Below are 10,314 nucleotides of genomic sequence, written 5' to 3' on the forward strand. Positions count from 1 at the left end.
GTCTAAAGTTATATTCTCTTTATCCTTTTGCTCTAATTTGTGGCCCCAGATTCTTATAGACAGTGACTTCTTTTATGCTGGTTTTTAAGTGAGCCCTTAAAACAAATTGCAAGCGGGGCTTTCTAGGGTTCCTCACTCTCCTTTCAATTCCACTGAAGTTTCGCTATTTAGGACTGTGTGATAAGCCTAAGTTTTGTTACAATGAAGTTCCTAGTCTGCTTATTTATGAACAAAGATTTTGTTAGCGATTAATGCATTAATCACACGAGAGATTGGAATCGATCCGTAGCTAGGTCTTGTTGTCTGAGGCTCTCTGTGGGATTCAGACATTGACCTCATGTGTCGTCTTTGACTTCCTGCCCGCGTGTCAGCCCTTCCCACCGCTCCCAGTCTGGGTCTTGAGACATCCAAGTTGATAACCTCTTCCTTCTCCGTGCCTCTCAAAGGACTTGAAATTCATTGTGTTTTTGTTACTGGATTTCCCTAAACCAGTTGATTAAAGCATGCTTCTGTGTAGCCTTCCCGCAAATAGTTAATGAGTGGTCAGCTGGGAACTATACTGATAGAAAAAGCAGCTTGCATTTATGACCATTCCACTCCTCAGCTTCCTCGCTAATTGAGACAGAACTTGGCTGCGCTCTTTTCATTGGGGGCAAAGTTGTCAGCCTGTGCCCCTCAAGCACTGCTTGGCCTGTGTTCCCCAGGCTCTGGTGGTGCTTCAGGGATTGACTAAGGGAAGAGGCTGACAGAGGCTGGGCGTCAGCGGCCTGCACCTGCTGGGGCCTTCAGTGGTCCACTCTGATTTCTTTCTCTAGTGCATTAAACATGGTCAAGTTGTGACCCAGGGAGCAGATGCCCTGGGTTAACGAGGCTGGAAAGGTTTGGCTCCTTCCACCGACAGAAGGAGCAGATAATGAGATCTTCCGCCCTTGGGCCTGCTCTCCTCATCCATCAGGAAAAGCCATCGCTTTGTGTTTCGCTGAGCATTTTGAAGTTGGTTGTGAGCATTTGTGCACTTCTGGCTGCCAGTCCTGGCTGCCTTTGCTCTCTAGAGCTGGGATAGAATGAACCTTCCTCTATCCCTCTCTTTCTTCCCACGGCCTCCAGGTGTTCCCAGAACCTTGCTGTGTCTGTGCCGTGTGGCTGTGAGAAGAGCTCTTGGCAAATACCGGCTTCATCTGATTCCTTCGCTGCCTCTGCCAGACCCCATAAAGAAGTTTCTACTTCATGAGTAGACTTCGAGTGCTGCGGTTGATTCCAGCAAGGGAGAAGGTGATCTGCAGAGAAGGTGGACACCAAACCCTGAGTGCTGTGCTGCTGGTGGTATCCTGATGGCTGTTGCTACTGAAGATGTCATCGTGGACTGTCATTGCTCCTCAGGTGCCTGGGCCGCCGAGCAGTCCTTGGGTCATTGTCAGCTGAGAGGCTCATACGAAAGTTATTATTGTTTTTCCCAAATTCTCTTTTCTGGATTTTCAGTTGCATATTAATGTAACGGGCCATGGAATGTGTACATGTAGGGACTGAGGTTGGAGGCCTACGAATTTCCCTGTAGGGAGGACTCCTAGCACTTCTGGAACTGTGCTTCTCTTTATTTTTCTACTTCTCAATTTGATTGTTCGATTAAAGCCTTCTAGTATCTCAATGAAAAGGGAGTTTTGTAAGCAAAGTAGAGGACAGAAATGTAGACATGAGCTTGCTGGTTTTTCCCCGCTCCTGGGGTAACACATGCTTGTCATACATGCCCCTTCCTTGCCACTTCAGTATTCTGTCTTTGTGGTGGAGGTCTCATAGCGATTATCTTCATTCAAGGGTGGTTTCCTGGCTGCACAGCACCTGTTCCAATACCTTCTGTGCCTCTCATCAGGTGTCATGATTTTTCTGCCACTTCACCTTAGGGAGCGTCCAGTGATTGATTTTAGGAGGCCCACACCAAACTCCCCAGGAAATGACTGCCTTCCTTGGGACCAAGGACCGTTCCAACAGCATTCACTGCCAGTTCTAACAGGCGAGGAAATGCCCGAGGCGCTGTCTTCTATCCCCCACACATACCAGAAAGTGAAAAATGCAGCAAGTCCTCTGGGTGGTTCTGAGCCTCCAGGTGCATGCTGTCCAGTGGACAAAACATCTGGCGGTTGGTTGATTGCTCTTTTGTCTTGGTAGCTGCTTCTAGAATCTCTGCAAGGGGATGGCAGTGAGGCCAGAAGTCTTTCCCCGGAGAGACATGGCCTGGGTGATCACTGCTGATACCTTTGGCTGCGTGGGTGGGGCTTCCCCTCACCCAGGGCTGCACAGCCAGCTTGAGGGTCACTGGCAGGTGGGCTGGTGGCTGCAGCCTCAGAGCCCTCCCAGGTTGCTGCTGTTTCCAGTGAATCACATTTCATCATTTGAAGCCCGTGAGGACCATTGTGTGGATCCATGGTGATTCTAGACTTCAGATAGATTTAGGAAGGAGCAGATTTCAAATCTGTGTTTAGATTTTCTGTAATAAGAGAATTCCAATTTGTAAAAATTGAACAACGATATCATTTTATTTACTTAGTAGCATCGCTGCGTCTCTTCGCCGGCAGGCAGTGTCTGGCCATTACTGCGTTCTACAGCCTGACGATAGAATTCTAGACCCCAGCCCCCTGTGTCACAAATGGGCTCTGTGGGTCGCCCCCGCTGACCCGTGCGTGTGCAGATGCAGTTCCGAAGGGAAGAACAGTCCTCAGGGGATTCAGAGGGGTAAATGGAGGTGTTTCCTCAGCTGAGGTGACACTGTTAGAAACTGCGATGGTTGTGTAAATGTGGGCTGTGTGCTGTACCCGAGGGGAGCTTGGGATTGGGTCCTGCTGAAGCCAGGAGGGTCTTCCCCAGATAGGAGAGGATCCGCAGGTGAGTGGCGGGGGAGGGCCAGGACAGCCGCGGCCAGGTGCTGTGAGGGCTTCAGCCTGGGGGAGGGAGTGGGCATGTTCTCTGTGGCACCCAAAGCGGGACTGGGACAGAAATTGGGCTGTGGCTGGGGCAGGCGCTATAGGGAGTTAAGGATGATGATATGGAAGTTGGAGCCACCACAGTGGGCTGGGCCTTGTCACTGGAGGGCGTAGGCAGTGGCTCATCACCCTAGTAGGCTGATAGGGGCTTTCAGGGAAGCTTGTTAGCTCCCTGCACTCTGGCTCTTTCCTGGCTTAGTATTTAGCTCCTCTCACCTCGAGTCTCTTCTTCCTGCCACCCTTTGGGCTCAGTGTAGGAGAGGAGGGTGACTTTTCTCGAGGTGAGCCGTGTTGTAGACACATGACATGCTCTGTCTGCTCTACTGAGTGCTTCCTGCAGGGGCCTGTTAAGGATGAGGCCTCCCCAGCCCTGCCTGGTGCAGGAGGTGGCTCAGTTCTTGGAACTTTTGGGAAGCGGCACCTGGGAATGCTGCCTTGTTGGAGTCCCATGCATGAGTGCGCTGGTGTGACCTTCAGGCTGCACAGAGGCAAGGACCCAGGTGTGGTAGCGTGGGCGTCACGCTCCTTTGCACAGCCAGTGTCTGTTTTGGAGGGGGGAGGTCACTGCCCCTGGTCTCTCTAGGAGGAATGGACTGAATCCTTGCAGAGGAACCTCACTCAGACCCGGCCAGGGAATGATGTGTCTGGGGAGAGAATGAGCTGGAGGAGGGGGCCTCTCGCAGCCCTTCCCTGGCCTGTGGCCTGGCCTGGCTGGCCTGCAGGTGTCTAGGGTCTCAGCTTTTCATTTGCAGAGGACATGTTCAACTTCCTCTTTGTTCAAGCCGGCCTTTGCCAAGTTTTTCAGAATCCAAACAATTTGGAGGTTCAGTGTCTTGTTTCAAAGCTGCCAAATATGAATCTGAAAACAGGGTGGGTAGCTAAGGTCATTCCTCCTGGTTTTAGTGACACTCCCTTCACTAAAGCTCCCTTTTTCTTCTGTTGGCAAGGACAAGATACAGAATAGGAAAGAGTACCACTTTCCACCTCAGCACGTTAGGAAATCACCTTCCTAGGCCCTGGGGCACCCAAGTCCCGTCTCAGTGAGGCTGCTGCCTGGCTGGCCCGGAGTGCTCCCCAGGAGAGGGGCTCGGTGGCCAGGGGAAAGGAGCCTAAAGGTTGCCCCTGGTTGCATCCCAGGAGCATCTGACTGTCACCACTGCCAGGGCAGCTGCTGGCCGTGGAACAGAGTCCTGGGCCCTGGGCCTTGGCTGCTCTCAGCAGATGGGCGAGGCTGGGCCATGGTGGAGTGGGGACAGTGCTGACACCTCTGAGGATTCAGCTTTGGAGTCCCGGGTGAGAGTTTTAGAGAAACCCGTCAATATCACCCACATTCTGTGACTCTTTGTATCACTCACGTTATTTATATATATATTTATTTATTTATTTGTATTCTGCCTTGTTCCAGAGAAGTGTTTAAGGCAACAATGCTTGTTTTTTTGTGTTTTCTTTTGGCATTTGAAAACTTAGTTAAAATGTACTTGTTAAACAGGTAATTTTAAAGAGAAGGAACAATTGTTTTAAGTAAGTTTTCTTTTTCCTTTTTCCATGAATTGATTTTTCAAATGAAAAGCTCTTGAGAGAAAGAGAGGAAGATACAGCAGACATAGAACTGAGCTGAGGGAGAGTCTGTCTGAGAGATGCGTGGCCTGTGCTTTGCTGCCATCCCTGTGGCCTTGGCCAAGTCCCTGTTAACAGAGGCGGCTCCGCTTTAGACAGGGACAAGGCTTCCTGCTGTGCCTTTCCAGCAGGGTTTTATGGGGTCACATGGGAAGCAGTGTGTGACGCAAGCAGTCCCCATGTGCGTGTAAACTGCTGTCCTGGTGACTTGTCCCTCTTCTTAGTGGAAACACATTTGAGGTGATGACAGGGCTGGATGAGCCTGTGACCTGGGAGATCCAGGCTGGACTGTGGGCCCCAATGGGCCAGAGTCCTTGTGGCCCATAGCATAGCACAGGGGACAGAGCGCTCTGTGCAGGTAAGGTGTATAAGAACAACATGGTAAATAATTGATGAAGTCACATTTGTTCAACTTAAAGGATTGTTTTTTGTTTTGAGGTTATTTTCTTCCTTATTTGGATGATAAAATGTCCTTTTATGTAATGAAGGTAAAAGTAGAGGGCAATATTTTTGCTTTTTGAAATGCTCTTGGTTGCAAAACAAAATGTTGGTTGCTGTTTGTCAGCCCCAGAATTTCTTCTTCAGTTCGCCTGTCTCTGAAATCCCGAAGTCAGGGAACCGCAGTCTAGCTGTGGTGCATGTTTACGTATTGGTGAGAAATTCCTCTTGGGTCCTTGAACAGCCTGTACACTGGCGGACAGCACTGCAGCATTTCCACTGCTGCCGACCAAAAACGAGTTTGGAGGTCGCCGTGTGCAGTTTTAGGAAGTGCAAACACCCATGGTGATGGGCCTCTAGCCACCCCTGGATCCATGGGACACGCTCACAGGAAGCTGGTGTGCCTTCTCGGTGAGGACTGCCCCTTGACCTGGACTCTGGGAGCCTGTGGCGATGACACTAGTGTGGGTCTTCTGGCTCTGGGGCTACAGCTTCTGCCTCCTCACTGGCCGTCTGTACTCAGCAAGCAGGCCTGGCCTCCAGGGGCCTGGATCCCTGCCAGCTGGGATTGGACTCTGGAAGTATCTGTTTGGGCCATATGACCTCCTTTCTCACTTACGCCTCACTTCCCTCCTCCCGCTCCAAACCCGAGTCTCTCAGTGTGGAATGAAATAGTTTAGATGCGTACATGATGCACGGTGGTGGGATTCACATCCCAGGAGAATCCCACGGAGAGGAATGTGCAGATTTTGAAGTACACAGTGATGTGTGGAATAAATACTATAAATTCTCAGCAGACAGTGGGATGGAGAAGTGAATGGGGGCAGGAGGGGGACTTCTGTTGCCTTGACATGTCATTGCTCAGTGCCTGGAATGCAGGCGGGTCTCTCTTTTTTATGTTGCTTTGATTTCAAGATCTCTTAGATATACTAGGTAGTGTATGAATGTGCGTAAATCCAGTTTGAGAATGGTGTTTATGAAGAAGCTGTTTCGTGCATACAGTTGCTGCTGTAATTTAGCCGGCAGTGCCCTGCCCTGCCCTGCGGTGTCTGCACAGCTCCCACTGCTTCTCTTTGCTGTTGGGCATGTGAGGCATGACTTGGAGGGGGCCTGGTGCCTGGGGACCTGCTGAAGAGAATGCTCACCACCAGCCCTCTGTCTCCCTTTCTGCTTTGGTAATCAACACGTGTTTGCCTGCAGTGGCCGGGATCATGACTGTTTCTGCCCTTGTGCCTAGTTAAGAGCCTTCAAAAGCATAATGGACATTTTTGATATGCCATTGTAACTTTAATAAATGCTTTATTTCCCTCTAATTGCCCTCAAATGCCTTAATTTTGTGGACTGTTTATTTCAACAGGTGGAAGTGTTGGTCGTGTGAAATCTTGGTGTGCACATTTCAAGAAGAAGGGAGTTCTTTTTTCTTTCTTCTTTCTATGGAACGTTTCAAGTGATTGGATAGAAAGAAGGACTCTGAAGCAGGAATTTTCACCTGCTCTGAGGGAGCTTGGGGCTCCAGGGACGTACCCCAAATGTTGCCCAGTTTGAAACTCCCTGACAGCCTGTTTTATTTAGTGGCTCGTGGTTTCCAGTTTGAAGAGAGTTGTACCCCTAAAAATGTTTGAAACCCGTGGCTTTCAAGTAAGGTGCCATTGTCCCCACAGTGTTCCGTGGGGTGGGAGGTGATGGAGACTGTGGGCAAACCTGTTGCTTTTGGCCCCCTGTTGTTACATGGGACCTGTTTTGACAGTGGGAGGGTGAGATGTGAAGATTCGGGATGAACCTGGAATGAACGAACTAAATAAAGACATGCATCCATCTGTCAGCGGTTCCTTGTGTGTTCTGCCTCTTCATTCCTTGTCCCGGAACCTCTGCCATCTCTCCTACTCTCCTGCAAAGAAGGCTTTTTATCACGAACAGTCTCAGTCTCTCTTTGCCTTGAAACTAGCTGGATTTATGTGGCAGAGATTGCTAGTTTCCATTCACCATCCACTCTCTCCATCTGTGATAATACAACTCACAGTTTTTAGCTGGACACTCGGATTCCCAGAATAAAGGCTTCATTTCCCAGCCTCCTGTACAGCTAGATGTAACTGTTTACCATTGCTCCTTCCTGAAATCCCATTGATATGACAGGGAATTTTTTTTTAGAGCATAAATCCACTAGGATGATTAAAAATAGCAACGAAATTGGGAAGCTCTCCAGAAAATAGGTGAATGGTAGTTGCCTTAGAAACACCTGAGAAATCTACATTGTAAGAAATAAATGAGAACATCTGAATGTCCGAGTTGTCTTGCAGAGCTCCCAGAGGCTCTGGAATTGGCACTTCTAGGTACCTCTGGAAGTAGTTGTGAGATAAGGTGAAACTAGAAGCTGAGGCCTGTTTAAGAAGCCATTAGACTCCCCATTCCACACAGTTGGGCAACTGTGCCTACTTCAAACCAGTGAAAGACCGGAGGAGGTATGCCGCTTTCAGCCTTCAGTATCGCAAATCCATAGCTCAGTCGTATCCTCAAGCAAGAAATAAAGCAGAAAGATACTTCTTTGAGGAATCTCAGTAGCCTAAAAGGAAAGACCTAAAGTTACCCATACATAATGTGGCCCAGAACATGCCCTCACACGTCTTTCAATGCATCCCAGCGAATAAAAGAATTCTGAGAATGAAGGCTGTAAGTTTGCAGATTACAAGGGCTCAGCAAACCTAGTGCCAACACAATGGAAGGGGAAAGCACCTTGCCTTCTTCCATTCCGTATCAGTGTGCACATCCAGGCAGTGAGTGTGAGATTTCAGAACACCGGGGAACTGCTGGAGGGAATGAACAGTACACATGCAGAGTATTAGGAATCAATAGCTTTGCAGTCCTCAGATGCCACATAGGAAACAGGGAATGTGGGCCTTCTTGAATTCTGAAGGAAGATTATTTCCAAATAGATTAAAAGTCATGCCAAAAGACTTGTAGGCTCTTGAAAAATGTATATTCCACACACCCTTTTATTTATTTTTATTTTTTTTTGAGACAGGGTCTCTCTGTCACCTAGGCTAGAGTGCAGTGGCACAAACACTGCTCACTGCAGCCTTGACCTCCCAGGCTCAAGTGATTCTCCTGCCTGAGCCTCCCAAGTAGCTGGGACCACAGGCATGTGCCACCATGCCTGGCTGATTTTTTTATCGAGACAGGGTTTTGCCATGTTGGCCAGGCTGGTGTTGAACTCCTGAACTCAAGCCATCTGCCCGCCTTGGCCTCCAAAATTGCTGGGATTGCAGGTGTGAGCCACCACGCCCGGCCTTTACACAGCTTTTTAAATAAAAGGACTAGAGAATGTACTCCAAAAGGAGAAAGCATGGCATAAAGGCAATGGGAGATCCAACGCAAAGAGCAAGGTGACTCCCCAGGAGCACAGCAAAAGGAGATTCCAGGATGGCAGCCGTGCACTCAGCATAGAAGTCAGCCAGGTTGGGTTTGGTGTCGGCTCCAGAGAAGATGACTTAACTGTTAGAATACCTGTTGCCTCTGAACATATTGAGGGTTTACATAGGAGCTGAGATTGAATTATTGACAAGTACCTAGGAAACCAAGGGACATAACTCCAAGGAAAACAAATTGGGTAGGAAAGAAAAAGTTACCACAGTAATACTACTATATAATTTAGTTATGAATAGTATTTATATAGTCCTAAAATATAAGCACTAAACAGTAACCATATTATGATAGTACCCTATTAGGAGAATGGAGGGCAGGAGAAGGGCTGATGGGAAGTGTGTGCGAGCAAAAGCTGAATAATCGTCATTTCCATGGGGAGAAGTGAAGAGAAAATGCTCAGTCTTGAAAAGCATTTTGCCCCTGATTGAGTGCCGGAGAGCACAGCCCGGGCAGAAAGCATACCCCTGAGAGGCCTGTGGGAGAGGCTTTGGCTTCAGTTTAAACCAGCCCAGAAGCAGCACAGCGGAGAGAAACACTGCAGTAGGGCCGAGGGCAGGGCCTCGTGGAAAGCTGTGGAGTCGACACATCCTGGAAGCCCTTAGTGTGAGGCAAGGATGGGACCCAGCACTGGCCTCTTCAGCAGCAGCAGAGGCCATCATGGTGAGGGGAGCCACGCGGGAGCACCAAAGCTGGGGGAACCTTTCACCTGGAAAGTATGGCATGTGAGGGGGCCGTGAGCTGCAAATGCACAGTTCAGCACCAGAGAACCCGAGGACGGGGAACCCAGTGCTGGAGAAAGGTCTCATGAGTGCAGTGAGTATGGGAAGTTTCTTAGCTGCAACTCCAGCTGCATTGAACACGGGAGTCCACTGTGGTGCTGAGCCTTGTGAGTGCAGCTGACGTGGGAAAGCATTCAGCAAAGGACTCACCTTTCTTTGTTGCCAGAAGGTTCACAACAGAAAGGCCTCATTAATGCAGTAAAGGTTGGAAAACCTGTAGCCATATCGCTAAGTTCATTCAGCATCAGAGAGTTCACACTATAGAAAGTCCTTACAAATGCACAGAAAGTGTTCTGCCAAAGGTCTGCTCTGATTTAGCCCTGGAGGATTTTCAGCTTTAAAATGGCGGTATAGAATCAAGCTGGCTTCACACCCCCAACAGAAAACCAAAATAAATATACAGTGTGAGATTTTCACCAGCAACAACCCAGGACTCAAGTAAGAGAATGAGACAGATTCTGGGGCCACAGAGAAGTGAAAAAACTCCAGGCAGATGATAGGAGAACCAGATTTCTGCATCCATGATGCCCCTTCCCCGGATTCTGCCTAGCAACAGTTGAGTGGAGAATCTTTCCCTGACTGTATTAGTACACTGCTATGAAGAACTGCTTGAGACTGGGTAATTTATAAAGAAAAGAGCTTTAATTGACTCACAGTTCTGCATGGTTGGCGAGGCCTCAGGAAACTTACAATCATGATGGAAGGGGAAGCAGGTGCCTTCTTCACAAGGTGGCAGGAGAGAGAGTGTGTGTGTGAAGGAGGAACTGTCACACACTTACAAAACCATCAGATCTCGTGAGAACTCACTAGCACGAGGACAGCATGGGGAAACCACCCCCATGATCCAATCACCTCCCACCTGGTCCCTCCCATGACTCCCAGGGATTATGGGAATTATAGTTCAAGACGAGATTTGGCTGGGGACACAGAGCCAAACCATATCACCGACTCACCGGTTTTTACACTGGGAAAAGTGAGACTGAGGTGGTCAGTCAGCTTTCCCACCATGCTAGAATCCCTGGCGGGAGACCTGTCCTTGCATTAACCCACAGGCAGCAGCATGACTGCCTGAAGAGAGAAATCTC

The 10,314-nt window shown here is 49.0% G+C and overlaps 1 protein-coding gene across 4 annotated transcripts in view; it reads left to right on the forward strand.

Moving 5' to 3' along the window:
- Positions 1–6,855, forward strand: part of ASB1 (ankyrin repeat and SOCS box containing 1) — a 28,520-nt gene extending 21,665 nt beyond the window's left edge. For all 4 annotated transcript variants that reach the window (XM_025405084.1, XM_025405086.1, XM_025405087.1 and 1 more), the window contains one exon: positions 1,108–6,855. In XM_025405084.1, coding sequence (XP_025260869.1) covers positions 1,108–1,235 — 128 coding nt within the window. In that variant the 3' untranslated portion in view covers positions 1,236–6,855. The remainder of the gene's footprint in view (positions 1–1,107) is intronic.
- Positions 6,856–10,314: the final 3,459 nt, after the last annotated feature.

The sequence above is a fragment of the Theropithecus gelada genome, chromosome 12 (genome assembly GCF_003255815.1).
Source record: "Theropithecus gelada isolate Dixy chromosome 12, Tgel_1.0, whole genome shotgun sequence".
In the NCBI taxonomy this organism is placed as follows: domain Eukaryota; kingdom Metazoa; phylum Chordata; class Mammalia; order Primates; family Cercopithecidae; genus Theropithecus; species Theropithecus gelada.